The sequence below is a fragment of the Protopterus annectens genome, chromosome 1.part1 (genome assembly GCF_019279795.1).
Source record: "Protopterus annectens isolate FY-2018-M chromosome 1.part1, PAN1.0, whole genome shotgun sequence".
Classification (NCBI taxonomy): domain Eukaryota; kingdom Metazoa; phylum Chordata; order Ceratodontiformes; family Protopteridae; genus Protopterus; species Protopterus annectens.
In genome coordinates, this window is record NC_056726.1 from 1,432,333,833 (window position 1) to 1,432,351,552 (window position 17,720).

Sequence of the window (17,720 nt, forward strand, 5' to 3'; positions counted from 1 at the left end):
AGCTGTTTCAAACTTTTTTTTGATCAAATGGCATTTGATGATAGAGTTGCTGCTTGATCAACATGAATCCATGTGCGAATGCCTGACAGTCTGTGTGCGCGTGTGTGTGTGTGTGTGTGTGTGTGTGTGTGTGTGTGTGTGTGTGTGTGTGTGTGTGTGTGTGTGTGTGTGTGTGTGTGTGTGTGTGTGTGTGTGTGTGTGTGTGTGTGTGTGCGTGTGTGTGTGTGTGTGGTGTGTGTGTTTGTTCGTATGTGTGTGTGTGTATGCATGTGCGTGTGCTTATGTGCATGTGTTTGTGTGTGTGTGTGTGTGTGTGTGTGTGTGTGTGTGTGTGTGTGTGTGTGTGTGTGTGTGTGTGCGCATGTGTGTATATGTTTGTGTGGACATCAGTGACTGAATGTGTGGGTTTGAGAGTGCAGAGGGTTCCTCTGCTAATGCTGTGCCTGGGACACAATGGAGAACATCTGCATGGTCAAGTCTAGTAGTGACTGAGTCAGTGATATGGTAATAAATGAATAATGAGTTGTTTCGAATTGTGGCAATACCTGCCTCTGAATCACATTTTCTGCTGCTGTGCTAATTTAGCAACCCATGTTAGACAATTGGCATGAGCAGTGAAGATGTTAGTGAATCCTAGGGATTATTTGGTAATCCAGGTACATTCATATATTCATGTCAGTAGAAAATGCTAGTTATATTTTTTAAACAAAGCTAAGGACATTAACATAATTTTATACATAAATGTTACAATAAAAGATGCATCATTTTAATTATGCTTATTCTAAGTTGAAAACCCTAATTATGATGTGTTTGTTTGCATTTCAGTCACCCTTTTACAGCCCTTAATTTCCACTGATGCTGAAAATGAAGAAGTGGAAAAGGGAACAGTTCTGAAAATAAATTGCACAGCTCCAGTGAAGTACCCCGTCCAAAGCTTTTTCCTGTTTCTCAATGATGCCGTACTACTTAATTCATCTGATTTATCAAATCAAACTGCAATATTATCAGTCAGTGTCATCAATGAGAGCTTTTCCGGAAACTACACTTGCCAGTATCATTCCCACATACAAGGAAGACATTTTGTATCTCCATTAAGTGAAATTCTTCAAGTAAAAGTGACAAGTAAGTTATTGCATTAAATGTCATCATTTCTATGCATATATATAGTTTTTTTCCTTGATTAGGGAGAAGTATTATTTCTGTAGCAATCGTTAAAAAAATAAGAATTCAGATTTTAACCTGACCACAATCTGCTTATTTGGTTAGCTAGAAAATCTGCTGTTATGTTTCATTAGCCAGTCTTATTTTAAGAAATGCTTCAAAAAACTGAGGGTGTTATAATTATAGTGGCCACATACTAGCAAGCACTGTGCACACTGTGTTTTGTGCAGCACTGTTAGCCATGTGCATGTTATGTGCATTTGTATTTTTAATATGTGCTCTGCTAATTACAATTCCAAATCAGACTGACACAAGATAATTACATAGTAGCAGGCATCCTTCAGTTTGTACAGAAGTTATAATTGTATCGTAGCAGGCATCCTTCAATTTGCACAGTATTTACAGCACAAGTCATGAAGCATCAATAACAGAGAGAGGGCTGGTCTGGTAGCATAGAGGGACAAAGACCTGACTATGTCCTAGCCAATACAGGTTTGATTTGTGGCTCAGGCAACTAATGGTGTGGCAGATTTGGATGGCAGTTACCATCCATTCTGGGAGGGTGGTTCTATGGGCATCTCCAGAAATGATCCCTGGTAGAGGCTGGGGACATCACTACTGGGAGTCATGGTTCAAGGGGGATAAGGTGGGGATATGGCTGAATTGCTGCAGAGGCAGGGTGAAGTGCTGCCTGTCCTTATTGCATGCCTGTCCCTTAGAAATTACAATATGGAGAGGGGTAATAATGGGTGTACATTATAAAATATAATCCGCCCATGGATTTTGACGGCCAGTTCTCCAGGATGTCCTTAAGATCCATGAAAGGCCCCAGCCCTATCAGCAATCTTGTTTGTTAGAAGGTGGCTAATAGACATCATTGGATTTGGTGCATGGTGGATGATTCGTATGATGATGCAGTGGGGAGGAAAATGACCCCTCCAAAACCAAGGTACCATGACATGCTGCAGCTCTTGCTGACATTCAGCAAGGTTTGATTTCCTAACTGCTTTAGCACATGCAGTAGGCATGAAATTAGCTAAGATGGCCTCCTTTCAACTGCTTGGTTATGGAAGGAGTGTATGTCAAGAAGTCTTGGAACATTCATTTGATAAGGACTAATAACACCATTTGCCCTCCAAATGTAAATAATATAGCTGACTTGTAGTAGGCTGTCTTTAGTTATAGGTCCATTGATTCATAGCTAATTACTAGGCTATTGGTCTTACATTCCTGTAGTACATTTTACCTCTTACATTTTATGTATGCAAAAAAAAAAAAAAACAGAGATTGGCTGCCCTGTCTATAAGGAACAAGAGTGCTGAACAGGAGATGACTCTGCAGATAATCATCAATTTATCCAAATTAATTTGGAAAAGAATAAAATAAGTACTTTGGTTTATAAAGAGTGGAAAATGGTTCCATACAAGTGTAATTTTCTCTGATACATGCTTATCCCTCCAACATGATCTATTTATGTTGCAAAAGAGATTAAGATCCCTTGAGCAGGTGTTTATGCCACCATTGGACTTGTGAATGTGTAACAGGCTGATAGGATAGGGTCTGTTGAAGGTTTATTTTGTATAATGTGGTGTTTTTTCATTATATTGTGTTTTAATTGTGTTCTGCTTTCAATTACATATTTAAACCAGGAAATAAATTGAAAAAGGACTGTTTCCATCGATATGAACTTTCCCACTATCTCTCTTACCAGCTTGCTCGATATGGGCATCCTGAGCCAATTTTTACATGTTTACTGACAGCCAGCAAATTTTCAAACAAACTGCTAAGTTATGTGAGAGATGTATTAACACAATGTCACTGGATACAAATCTGTCACATAAATTCACTCCTAATGTCAATCAGATAATCAGTAGTACACACGCTGCACCTGTCACACACAGTACAAAGATGTCTCAGAGACCCACATATCCTGAGACACTTAAATGTCACCTTTATAAATCCCAAAGACTTCTAAGATGAAGTACATGTAACAAATACCCTCAGCAGCCCCAAATGAACTCTTTCAAAAAAACACCCACAACTACATATACAGCCACATCTCATGAAGCCTCTACTTCAAAGCCCGTAAGGCAAACCACCAAACAATCCAACATTCTGGTCATTAGAGACTCCATTGTGAGACACACTGATGTCCATCTCACCAGGCTAAGTAAGGAGAAAGTTACTGTCAGTTGCTTATCAGAGGCCAGGATGACTATGCACGCACTGAGGTCATTGGACCAAAAGTACCAGTATGACTCAATCATAGTCCATGTGGGTACAAATGACCTGAGACATACCTATCTAGACTCTATGAAGAGAGACATCATAGAGGTCTCAACTGTCCAGATTTCCACAGAATGTCCAAATTTTTGCCTCATATGTTTGGTCTGTTCCTCATAAAATTTGTGTTTTTCCTGGCATGATGATCTGAAGATTGAAGCTACCAAAATAATGATATACATTTGAGTTTCAGACTTCAAATCCTTTAGAAAATGTATGCTAATACTAATCCTGTTAAGTTGTCTCTATTTACATCAAAAATAAATATACCTCAAGGCTGGTCAAATAGGATGATGCACTTGAGCTTATCCATGTTCAAATCATCACTGGTAAAATCTCATGCCTCTCCCCTGCAAGCTATAGGCCCCCTTCTATGACCCAGCAAACCCATAACACATATTTGAACTTACAGGAAACACTCACCCATCTAACTCATTACCATATTCATGGGTGACTTTACCTACCCCACTATTAACTTGGAAGTGTAAATGACACCAATTGTGCAGACACAGTGATTCCTGGATTTTGTAAATACAAACTCCCTAAACCAGATTATGAAGGTTCTGTCAAGGGTTGCTAGTCCTCACTAATATAGAGGTTAGGTATAAACCCTTATTCCCCCTCTGGATAGCCAGCTGGCTCAAAGACAGGATGCAGGAAGTTAGAATGGGAAAGTCCACATCAGCCACAAATGGAGTCCCTCAGTAATTGGTACAAGGACCACTCATTTTTTGTATGTACTTCTTTGAAGTCAAGGCTAATGTCAAGAGCCTCTGGCTGGCAAAAGTTTCAGCTGATTGCAAATTAGGAGCAGTCATAGAATCACCTACTGCCACTAATGTTCTCCAGGCTGGGCTGGCAAAGACAAATAACTTGTGTCAGAGACAAGGACAAAAAGTAAATACCAAGAAATGCATAATAGTATCCTATAGTATCCTTTGGGAAGCCATCCATCCCTAATAATTATTATATTAACAACGCAACCCTAAGAGTCAACCTAGCAGCCAGGGTCTTGGGGACACACATTGATAGTTATCTAGCCTTCGACCATCACATTTCTACATTAGTGAATAAATCTATTTTGTGCAGCTTAGAAACAAAGTTATGGTATCTAGGTCCAAGAAAGTCATTATTCTACTATATTCAGCATAATCAGATCTATCATTAAGTACAATGCCCCCTTTGGTATGAAGCTAACCAGGCTCATCCAACATTTGGAATGGCCACAGAAGTTTCTCACTAAAAGAATACAGGGCATAACTGTCATGTCCTATGTAATCACCTCAAAGCCCTGTCTCTGCATTCCTTCTCCTACAGAATGTTGAGGGGAGATCTATGTCTGGCATACCATGCATTGTCAGACCCCATCCTAATGGACCTCCTGCATATCCTCAAAACAAATAGCACCAGAATTACCCATTCTAAAGGCTTAAACCTTGGCTCTGATATAAATAAACCAACTGGAAACACAGGTATGTATCCCAGAGACTACCCCTTATATGCAACAGGCTTCCAATCCATTTGAAGCAGAGATCCTTCCTAAACAAATTAAGTGTAACTAATGGACACAAGCAGCCAGTAAATAAATCATCTCCCAGGGCCCATGCTTGTACATCTTTATTCGCCCAAGCCCTGCTTACACTTATCAAGGATTCCGGAATTTGTCAGACATTTTGGATGCATGGCTAGGTGTAAAAAGGCCCCAGTGGTCATTAGCCTTGTACACATCTGTGAACCTATCTATATGTCAGGCAGAGGTTACCTCTCAGTACCTTGTATGGCACCCAAGAAGAGGGAGAAGGCTTTGAAATGGTTTACACATTTTTTTGTTATTGTTTAGGCCCGTAGATTTCTTAGAGAAGAAACACTGTGGTTGCTGCAGTTGTGGCACATATTTGGGAAAATAAATACTTAAAGGAAGGAGCATTATATTCACTAATCAGTCTAATGAATGCTGATTACATTGGATAAATTACAAGCCTGAGTAAGGATGCCTTACAGTTAGATGTAAGCTATTCAATGAAAAGGGACTTTCTTACAATAGTAGATATGTGCTGATGAAAGGACAATTGTTGACAAAGTTTCTCAATCCATAAATACAGGATCAATTTTCTGGGATGTTCTGTCAGTGTGACAGTTACAAGGTGAGTGACACTTGCTGTGGGATACAATTAAACATTCCATAGAGGATCCGGGCATCCTCAAGGGAGTTTATGGTGGTACAAAGTTTGCAGCCATCTGCTGACTTGTTCTGCCACATGCCCTTAACATTAGATTGACTTCCAAGAAGTAAATGCCATAGAGGAGTGGCCCAAGGACTGAACCCTGGGATATACCACTAGTGGCAGGTCTTTTGGAAGAGATAAAGATGCCTACCATTTTTCTTAGGCTATATTTGTGAGCCAGTTTGCTAAAGAATGAGTTACAAAAGGACTTCAATTTAGCTCTGAGAGTTTATGTATGATTTCTGAATGTGGAATTGTGACATTTGTTCTTCTGAGGTCTGGATATGTGATTTGAACTGATTTGCCCTTATCCATTGCTACAGTATTTTTGAAGCAGTCAACCAGTTTAAGTAGAAAATTTCTACTTTTGGCAAGTAGGGACTGGCTTTGGTTGAGAGTATGTCTCATAGGTCTATATTTCACTGGGTCTGTTGAAGCCTCACCTTTGTGTATGACTGCTGGACTCCATTCATCCAGCATAAAACCTGTTTTATGCAGATATTGAATAATCTATGTGGGGGGAGGAGGCTGCACAAGAAGCAGCCTGATATGTTTCCTGACTCCATAGAAATACTTTTGTTGGTCTCACTGCCTTGAGGACTTGGGGTTGTAGAAAATTAACAATGTCTTCTTGGTCCAAGTATGAGTCATCATTTACTATTAGTTCTACACAGAGCTGGGGACAGTTTCTGAGGTTTCTAACATAACTGAAGAAGCCTTTGTGCTTATCCTTCACATGGATGGGTGTCTTTACTTTGGTTAGTTTGATCAAGGTCCAGAGTTTCATATTAGCTTAGCAAGAGTATTTTTGGCAAATTGAGAGTAACATTTATTTATTTATTTTTTCATGTGCAATGAGTTCTTTTTTTTATTATAACACCTGTTTATATTAAGGTTCCTCCATGGGGGAGGGGTATTTTTGAATCTGGTGTATTTATTTCTAAGGGGGACAGATTCATCTGTGCAGCTATTTACATGTGCATGGAATTTGGCAATAAATGATTCCATGATTCCACATAAACAGTGGGGATTTCAAGATGGAAGGGAATTTGAATTTAACTAGGTCATCACTCAGTTTTACTAAATGAGCCTTTGCATAATCTCTGAACACTGAATTACTGAAAGTTGCTTCAGCCTTATGGTGAATGTGACTGATTTGTGTTCTGATTTGGTGCTGCTGCAGACTGATTTGTGTTATGATTTGGTGCTGCTGCATAGGATCACAGGACCAGGCAATTCAGACGAGAGGTTGTGCACACCTTGCCAATAACCAAACTCAGGCTCAACTATCTTTTGCAAGAGGTTGATGCCTATTAAGTCCTGGTGAAAGTTTAAGGTTACCCATCCAACTGTCTAAGTTACATTTGAAAGAGAGATGTGAATTGCATTGCTTAACATGCCAGGGGAGTTTATTCCAGAGCAAGGGGAAGTGATATGTGATAAACCTAGCTTTCCTTTCAGTTTTATTTATTTTTTAATGGAGGATTAAATCTCTGATTCATGTGGTGGCAACACAATTTCAATACTAAACGAAAATGAGGTTGAAAATAATTGCGTCTCGAAACTGCTTCTCAAAGGACATGATAAGTTAAGCATAGGTCTCCCATCAAGAGCTTATATAGCACTGAGCTGAACACAAGGAAATGAGCTCCAGTCAGTTCTAGTGACTAAGGTATTTAAGACTAGAGATCCTTTTAGAACCTTCTGTTTTTTTTTTTTTCTGCCTAGCCCAATAAATGACAAAGGGTGCATTATATTATAGAATAATAGAATGTACAAGGCAACTTAGCAGTGTGGCTAGCAACATGCCAGTCATACTGTGGGTGAATTATAAATACACATCAAATCATCTAATCCCTTCTTAAAGAAAGATAGTATGTCATATGGCTTGATCTTGAGAAAGCTGAGCCAGGGAACAGGGGTTACTGCTGTGTGCTGAATGTGTCCCTTCACTCTGATTTGTTTATTATGCTGAAGAAAGTTGAGATGCATTGTTGTAGAGTTCATAGGACTGTTTCATTTGTGGAAAAACGAGAGGTCTTGGACTGCTGGATGCTTATTGTCCTTGAAAGTAAGGTATAGATTACCTCTAATGAGTCTGCAGGGCACTGAATACAGGGACAAGGCCTCCAGGTTTTCTAGATATCGCAGGTCCTTTAGTCTCATGGGGGACCTTTAGGATCTCTCTAACTGCTTGATATGTTTAGTAAAGAACTTCTCAAAGGGGTCATTGTATTCAATGATGGGCCTGCTCATTGCAGGATATGGAGGGATCAGGACTTTTGTAGACCTAGACAAAATACTCTTTATGATTTCCTCTGACAGACAGAAGGATTTCCTGACTACTATTGCAACATGATCATCAAAGGAGAGAACGTATGTGCCAAGGTCTCTGACACCATCTGATCTTAGGAGTTGTGTTTTCTATATTATTAGCTGGTTAGTTAAGGTTTGTGCACCAAGTACAACAAAATCACATTTCTAGCATTTAGTTTTAGCCTGTTGTCAGTGCACCAGCTGCTAACATGTGTAAGTTTAGAGTGTAGCATCTGCATATAAGAAGGGGGTTCAAATATGACATCTAATCTACAATCATTGGCAAAGCTGGTTAATTTTTCACTTGGAGATCAGGGAAATATAGGAAAATATGAAATGTCCTAGTACAGAACACTATGATACTCCACTGGTTGGTTATTTTCCTGCACTCTGTGGCTTGTAGGTTCTTTCTCTCAGACTCAGATTGATAGCTAACTACACATTGATCAATTTGGAGTGCATTTAGCTTGTTGATAATGTTTGCATGTGACATACTATCAAATGTTTTGGTGAGGTGAAGGTATGCTATATGGACAGCATGACCACTGTCTATGGCTTGTGTTCCATTTCAAAAAAATCATTAGAAAGGATCTAGCTTTAACAAAGCCAACCTACTGGTTTTAAGGTCTCAGTATCTCAGCAGGTAGCAGAGTTGTGCTTGCTGCAGAAGGTTGTGGGTTCCATTCAGACACTTTATAGTTGGTTTCATTTTCCAGTGCTGACACTGCAGTGCAGCATAAGGGATTCGGCACTCCTGAGTGTGCCATGCTATGAATGAGATGTGAAACTGAGGCTCCACCTGCCTTAGTTGTTGGTAGCTCACATTGATATAAAAGATCCCACAGTGCTTATCAAAAAAGTATGGGAAGTTACCAGGTGCCCTGACTAAATTTCCCATATTAAGCATGAATAGCAACTTGGGTCTCACCTTATAAGAGGCCACAAGCCTCTTAGGACTAACCCATTCAACAAAGTATAAACACATTATACAATGTTTATATCATAGTTTATCAGGTCTGTTATGATACATTCTTGGGCTTGTAGATGAGGCCCATCAGTCTGATTGGTTTGCAATTCCTGGTACAGGCACCCTTGTGAAGAGGCATCCCATCTGCTGTGTACCAGATCTCAGGGATGAAGCCAGTTGATAAGCTCATGTTGAACATTTGTAGAGCTGTAGAAGCAGGTACACCAGTGCTGTTCATCGGGCAGCTTGCTATGTTATCAAGTCCCATAGATGATGTATTTATTTATTTTTAAAAGTACTTTTAACAAGTGTTCTTTTTGATGATAAGGGTTTTTAGGTCTTTAGGTATATGCGGGTTTGTATCTGGGGTGAAGCTTGCACTGAAGTTGTTTTTCAGTACAATTGTGATAGTGATTGGGTCAGAGTAGATAGTGCCATTTTAGTCCAGAACAATATTTGGTGCTGTTTCATAACTTTGTAATGTAAGCGAAGAAGTATTTGTAATTATCCTTAGCTTCCAATGCCAGACTAAGTTAATGTGAGTAGGTCTAATTGGGACAGAATAGAACAGAGAGGGTCAATGACTTCCTTAGTTTTAGAAGAGATGCCCTTGGCAATAGGCTGTGAAATGTTGAAGGGTTTCCTTACTATGGTCATTACATGATGGTCAAAGGACAAAGAGGTAACAATCCATATGCTCATATCCCTGATGGATGCTTTGTTTGGTAAGTGAGTATTTTCATTGTAGTAGAATGCAGAGTGTTTCCATTTTCCAAAATGGATGATGATGCATTTCTTGCAGTTTTGCTTTACCCTGTTACTATGTATCAGGAATTGACTTTTGTTAGTTACTTCTGGTGGGTATATGTGTCCGAAGAGGATTTAACAAATGCACTCAACTTGCAGACACCAGCAAACATTCTTAATGAGAGATAACTGTTATCAGATTGGAGGTCTAAAAAGTAGGCATCAAGCAGAAAGTGGCACAGCAAAGATTTATTTACTTATTTATTTATTTAGCATTTGTTAACTGGGAAAGTCTGACTTGAATCAAAGCCAATTTACAGTGGAGGCCCAGGGAGAAATGATCCAAATGCATGTCTTTCTAATGAGATCCCTGAAAGATACCACTGGCCACCTTTTCTATGCCTGAAGAGGCATTAAGCCCATTGGCTATTTGTTTTACCAAATAGGAATTCATGTTTAAGGCCTTCATCTTATAAGTAATTCCATCATGTGGTATGAAATCAAATGCCTAGGCCAGATCAAGGTAGGTAGAATAAATGGTGTAACAATTGTCAATCTCAAAGAAGCTAACAAGATTCAGCAGGCTGGACCTGTCCTTTTCCAAAGCCAAATTGGAGCAGGGATATCTCAATTAGCTTTTAGTTATCATGATTGAAAAAGGGTAATTGTGAGGTGATGTTCAGGGAAGAGTTAAGACAGGCACTGGGTGGCAGTGAAGAGTTACCAAATAGCTGGGTAACTACAGCAGAGCTAGTAAGAGAGATGGCTAGAAAGGTGCTTGGTGTGACATCTGGAAAGAGGAAGGAGGACAAGGAGACCTAGTGGTGGAATGAAGAAGTACAGGAGAGTATACAGAGAAAGAGGTTGGCGAAGAAGAAGTGCGTTTGTCAGAGAGATGAAGAAAGTAGACAAGAGTATAAGGAGATGAGGTGCATGGCAAAGAGAGAGGTGGTGAAGGCTAAGGATAAGGCGTATGAAGAGTTGTATAAAAGATTTTACACTAAGGAGGGAGAAAAGGACCTGTACCGATTGGTTAGACAGAGGGACCGAGCTAGTAAAGATGTGCAGCAGGTAAGGGTGATAAAGGATAATGAGGGAAACGTACTCACAAGCGAGGAGAGTGTGTTGAGCAGATGGAAAGAGTATTAGAGAGGCTGATGAATGAAGAGAATGAGAGGGAGAGAAGGTTGGATGATGTGCGGATAGTGAATCTTGAAGTGCAGTGGATTAGCAAGGAGGAAGTAAGGATAGCTATGAAGAGGATGAAAAACGGAAAGACTGTTGGTCCAGATGACATACCTGTGGAAGCATGGAGGTGTTTAGGTGAAATGGCAGTGGAGTTTTTAACTAGATTGTTTAATGAAATCTTTGAAAGTGAGTGTATGCCTGAGGAATGGAGAAAAAGTGTTTTGTTACCAATTTTTAAGAATAAGGGTGATGTGCAGAGTTGTATTAACTACAGAGGGATTAAACTGATCAGTCACAGCATGAAGTTATAGGAAAGAGTAGTGGAAGCTAGGTTAAGAAGGAAGGTGATGATTAGTGATCAGCAGTATGGTTTCATGCCAGGAAAGAGCACTACAGATGCGATGTTTGCTCTGATGGAGAAGTACAGAGAAGGTCAGAAGGAGTTGCATTGTGTCTTTGTGGATTTAGAGAAAGCATATGACAGGGTGCCTACAGAGGAGTTGTGGTATTGTATGAGGAAGTCAGAAGTGTCAGAGAAGTATGTAAGAGTGATACAGGATATTATGAGGGTAGTGTGACAGTGGTGAGGTCTGCGGTGGGAGTGATGGATGCGTTTAAGGTGGAGGTGGGATTACATCAAGGATCAGCTCTCAGCCCTTTCTTATTTAGAATGGTGATGGACAGGTTGACAGATGAGATCAGACAGGAGTTCTCGTGGACTATGATGTTTGCAGATGACATTGTGATCTGTAGTGAGAGTAGGGAACAGGTGGAGGAGACCCTGGAGAGGTGGAGATATGCTCTAGATGGAAGAGGAATGAAGGTCAGCAGGACTAAGACAGAATGTATGTGTGTGAATGAGAGGGAGGATAGAGGAATGATGAGGATGCAAGGAGTAGAGGTGGCGAAGGTGGATGAGCTTAAATACTTGGGCTCAACAGTTCAGAGTAATGGTGAGTGTGGAAGAGAGGTGAAGAAGAGAGTACAGGCAGGATGGAGTGGGTGGAGAAGAGTGTCAAGAGTGATTTGTGACAGACAAGTACCAGTAAGAGTGAAAGGGAATGTCTGCAAGAGGGTAGTGAGACCAGCTATGTTATATGGGTTGGAGACAGTGGCATTGACAAAAATGCAGGAGTCAGAGCTTGACGTGGCAGAGATGAAGATGTTAAGATTTGCACTGGGTGTGACAAGGATGGACAGGATTAGGAATAAGTATATTAGAGGGTCAGCCCAGGTTGGAAGGTTTGGAGACAAAGCCAGAGAGGCAAGATTACGTTGGTTTGGACATGAGTATATTGGGAAAAAGATGCTAAGTACGAAGGTGGCAGGTAACAGGAAAAGAGGAAGGCCTAAGATAAGGTTTATGGATGTGGTGAGAGACGACATGCAGGTGGTTGGTGTGACAGAGCAAGATGCAGAGGACAGGAAGAAATGTAAACAGTTGATCTGCTGTGGCAACCGCTGACTGGAGCAGCCCAAAAGAAGAAGAAGAAGAGTTATCATGATTAATAATGTCCATGAAGATATGCTCTACAGCTTTACAGATAACAGTCTTGAGGCTGATGAGTCTATAGTTCCTTGTGCTGTGATGCATCTGCCTTTGGGGGGGGCATAATTACAGCAGTGCGATAGGGTTCAGAGACATAATCTGTAACAAGGCATAAGTTAAATAGTTTGTGGAAGAGATCAATGTCTGATAATTGAAACTACTTATTAGGCAACCTGTTTTTTTTGGCTGGAGCCATGGAAGAAGTACCCTTTGTCTTTGAGGGTACTTTGTTCCCTTGTGATAATGTGGGCTGGGCTATACTTTTCTGATGTAACTGAAGGTCTTGCTTCTGTTGCAAGTCTTAATTCATATGATGATTTAGTAATCTTTTTAGCTGCTTTCCATTTCCTATTGAAGTTCTGATACCATTAGAATGTTGTGGGATTTGATCCCTAGCAGTTTTAAGGAAGTTTTTTTTTCCTTCTGGTATACAGTTTGTTTATATCAGAAGCCAACAGGCATGGTTTGTTTTTGAATTTACCACGTCAAAACAGGCAAAAAAAAAAACGTATTGCATCAGCCTCCAACAAAGCACCAAAGAAATCCTGAGCTTTTCAGGGCATCCTTAAAAAAGGCATTGTACCTGAGCCATAATACCATACCCCCCCATCACTAATAATAACAACTCCATTGCCAACCAGTTCAACACTCATTTCATCAAAATCAGCAAATCATTGATTGAGGACTGCCCCTATTTACCTTGGCCATTTCCCATCATGCTTGAAAACCACTTACAGGCATTTAGCCTTCACCCAATCCCTACTACTTTTATAAGAAAGTTACTTAACAAGCAAAAACCAACAATCCTGGGTGCTGACAGTCTTCTCATGATTTACTAAAAATTATTAGAAATGTATTAGATTCTCAGGCCCCACTCTGATCATCTGGCCAGTAACTGAAAACTATGCCCCTTCCACTTGGAAAAAAAATCCTTTATAATCCTTCTTCACAAAGGTGTTGTCTCTTTCAAAAATACTAGAAAAATGCATTTGTGTACAGCTCATGCGGTTCTTAACTAATGACATTCTGCTTCCAAACAAGCATTCATTGTCAACGGATTTGGTCTGAGACTGGTTTATAAGTTCATATATAAGTACTAGGCAATCAGTCTGCAGACCATTTTAATCCTAACCAAAAACCTTATTCAAAATTTCCCTTTCGCCTTAAGGAGGGCAATACAAGATAGATCAGTAGAGAATTTGAAACTACCAGTCCAATTACTAGGTTTACTTTGAAGGTGGCAAAGGAGCTACTCTGCTTGATATGGAGTAGAAATTTGTTCCAGAGATGAGGAATAAATTTGTGATATGTGTGATGCTCCTGCACTGGCCCAGTAATCAAGAAGCCGCAATCATCACCACTAGCACCAGTGAGGGACGTGCACATTGGGACAATAACAAGTACACACACAGTAAAGTACAATTTCCCTTAAGAGCACACAGAGATCACAGTCAGTCTGGGGCTGGTTTCATCCTCTCTTTTCAGATCCCCAATAAGACTCTCCACTGGCACAGCTATCGGGTTAAGATCTCAGCCGAGTGGTCAAGGCAAAACCTCCAGCACCCTCTCTGTTCAACCAGTGTTTCATGTCCCTGCCCATGTAGCTGACACACAGACACACACACACACACACACACACACACACACACACACACACACACACACACACACACACACTTTGAGATTGGATTTATATACAAACATACAGACACTCCTGGGGATGGCTGGGGCAGGTTCTCTAGCTATGCTCCTTTCTGCCCAGACTATAAGGTAGTAATCACTGCCACCAACCACCCTTACTTATCAGCCACTATAAGGCCCTTCCCAAGAGTGACCAGTCCTACTGTGTAATTTTACTATTATCCAAATGGTAAGTGTGACCAAGGCTTTTTAGAAGTGGCCTCTACAGTGTCATCAAATACATATGCAAGTACCCTAAGAGCTTAAATATCTCTAAACAAACCAGCCACAATTAAAAGGTTTACATATATTTAATGATAAATAATCAAAGAACAAGGCCACGCTCAATAACTTAGCACAGTGACAACAGAGTTCAGAATCACAGGAAATATTTTAAAACAACATTGCAGGACAGTTTCACATAAATACAGAAAAGACTTTGACTAATCTTACTATATTCCTATCTCTAAGAGACATACTATGATCTAAGTCTTTCTTGCAGAGCAAGGCAAATGCAAGTGCGGAATGGATGTTTCTAGGTCCAAAGACAAGATACAAAATGCACAGACTCACTCTCTGAGATAGTTGTTAAATTACTGTCAGATATTACTGCTGGGTTATCTCAGATTACATCATTCTTTGTCATCTCTGCCTTCAGTTCCCAGGCTAACAGAAACTTAAAATTTAGCACCTCTGTGTCAAAAATACTTATCTATCAGAAGTTTGCCTGGAACTGGAAGTTGTAAAACAGTTAAACACTTTTACTTTTGAAACCTGTAATTATTTATGTTTCCAGACAATATAAAGAACTTCTAGCTGTAGACATTCTGTCTCCTAGCTGAGAAAAACACCATCGTAAAAAAATCACTCATTTTCTTAGAGTTTGCAAGTTAACTGTTCTTTTCCAGTAAGGTACACTGTGGTTACATTCTTGAATCTCAGTACATAACATACAGTTCAACACACACTTCTGCACCAGTAGTTTCATATACACATAACATATTGTTCTCTCACATTTAGGTTCATAGGTTTATAGGTAGGTACTAGGCTATTGGCCCTAGGGCATAATTAAGCCTAGCCAAAACTTTTGTGCTATCACCTCCCTCCCAAGTGGTTCAGTTACCTGCGCCCCTGTTGAGCAAGGCCACAGAAGTGATTCCTGGGGTGAATTTTCTGTTTCTCATCCACTCATCAAGATTTCTCTTGAAGAGTGCCAATGAGGAGCTCTGCCTCACATATATGGGAAACTTATTCCAGAGCAAGGGGAGTCTCTGGGACCCGATTCTGTCCCTCCAACATGTCTTGTTTATTGATGATGTCAGGTTTATGTTTCTTGAGCGTGTAGCTCTGGTGGATTGGGTTTTCCTTAGGTGGAGCATTTCTAGCAATTCGGGGTGTGACATAGCCTTGTATGTCAGGCAGAGATCCCCTCTGAGTAGCCGGTACGCGACCGAGTACAGTCTGAGTTTTTTAGCCTCATGGCATAGGGCTTCTGTTTAAGGCCCGTTATCCTCTTTGTGAGGTACTTTTGAGGCCTCTCCAGTTGTTGCAGATGTCTCGTTAGGTACATCCCGAATGGGGCATTATATTCAATAATGGGTCTAATGAGTGATGAGTAAAGGGGGACAATAACTTCCTTATTCCTAGATGCAAACCCCTTTGTGATAAGGTGGGTTATGTAGAAGGATTTTCTAACCACTTTAGCAATATGGTTGTTGAAGGAGAGGTTACTATCTACCTGAGTCCCTAGGTCTCTTATCTCACTCTCTGTGATAAGTGGGCTGCCACCTATGTTGTATATCATAGGTACTTGTTTTTTCCCAAAGGGGATAACAATACACGTTTTGGCATTTAATTTGAGGCCATGATTTTGGCACCATGTATCTGTATCTGTAAGACCCTTTTGAAGGATGTCTACATCAGTAGGAGTCTCAATTATGGCACCCAGTTTGCAGTCGCCTGCAAACTTTGTTAGCCATAGTCCCTCCGTGTTTGTTTGTACCTCAGAGAAATAGATACCAAACAGGAGTGGTCCCAAGACTGAGCCCTGTGATACACCACTTGTCACAGGTTTGGAGTCTGATCTAGTGTTTCCTATTCTCACTGAATGGGTTCTATCCCTGAGCCAGTTTGCAACCCATCTTGTAGCGTAGGGGTTTATATTTAGGTTGGTGAGTTTGTCTATAATTCCCAAGTGGGGAATGGTATCAAAGGCCTTTGCAAGATCAAGGTATGCTGTGTGAACCACCTTTCCCTCATATATTGCTTTAGTGACCATTTCGAAGAAGTCAACCACATTTAGGAGACATGACCTTCCTTCACGAACCCAAACTGGGTGGGGTCCAGGGTTTGTAGGTTCCCAATGTCATTGTTTATGAGTTCCATGATGATGCACTCCATGGCCTTGCAGACGAGACTCGACAGGCTGATGGGGCGGTAATTCCTGGGGTCAGTGGTTGCACCTCCTTTGTGGAGTGGGATGACTGTTGCCATGCACCACTCTGTGTGCACATAGCCTGAGGTAAGGCTGTGGTTAAACATGGCATTAAGGTGAGGGGTTAATCCATTTTGGAGCTCATGTAGCACGCAGCCTGGGATGCTGCCTGGTCCCATGGATGCTGTGTTTCTTGCCTTGGAGAGTGCTGTTTTCACCTGGGTGTCTGTGACTTTAGGGGCAGCACAATCTTTTGGTATGGACATGAGCCCTTTGGGGGGAGAGGGTGGGGTGAAGTTTGCACTGAAACTATCTGCCAATATATTGGCGATATCAGCTGGTTCCATGAATTTTGTAAGACAAACCTATGGATTATATTAATATTCACAAATGACATATGATTATTTACAAAATTCCAGTTAGCTGGGCTGGCAGCCTCACAATATGAATCTATAATGCCAAGATGACTTATTTACTGTCGATGGTGAAGTTAATGGAATTATGTTATAGTCTAGCAAAGCCTTATTTTGTGGTTGTACAAACATGAAGTTAGAGCAGTCTTTCTCATTTAGCTTTATTATGCTGACATTCTAAAAACCTTTTGAGAAAGGAGAGCTTCTATGTTATTTGAATATTTAAAACAGTACAGTCGCCAGCATTTTTAGAAATTGCTTGCCTATTCTGCATTGGTGTAAGTGTAGTATGAGATACCTTTTGAATGTCTGATTTTTTTCAGAATGTCCTTGATTTTCCACATATGTTTATTATCTGGCCCATTGTACATATTAATATTTACATGTGTACTCTCAGATATGAATTGTATGTTTATGTGTGTGTGTATATATCCATCCATCCATCCACATTTTTACACATTGGGTTGGGGTGTTACTTCAACAGTGACAATCATCTCACTCCAAGGTTTACACTGCCAGGTGGCTACCCTGACGTAGCAGTTCTTCAACACCACACATTCGTACATCTGTGGCCAATTCCGAGTGTCAAATCCACCTACTGCATGTCTTTGGAATGTTGAAGGAAACTGGAACACCCGGAGGAAGTCCATGCAAATACAGGAAGGACATACATACTCCACACAGACAGCACCCCAACCAAGAATCAAACCAGGGAACCTCTTGTTGTGAGGTGACAATGCTTTCCACTTTGCAACTG

At 40.5% G+C, this 17,720-nt stretch overlaps 1 protein-coding gene across 1 annotated transcript in view; it reads left to right on the forward strand.

Moving 5' to 3' along the window:
* The window catches only part of LOC122816350 (scavenger receptor cysteine-rich domain superfamily protein-like), a 1,565,493-nt gene that overhangs the window by 1,410,038 nt on the left and 137,735 nt on the right, over positions 1-17,720 (forward strand). Inside the window, exon 5 of the mRNA XM_044089094.1 lies at positions 826-1,122. Within this exon, the coding sequence (XP_043945029.1) occupies positions 826-1,122 (297 nt within the window). The remainder of the gene's footprint in view (positions 1-825; positions 1,123-17,720) is intronic.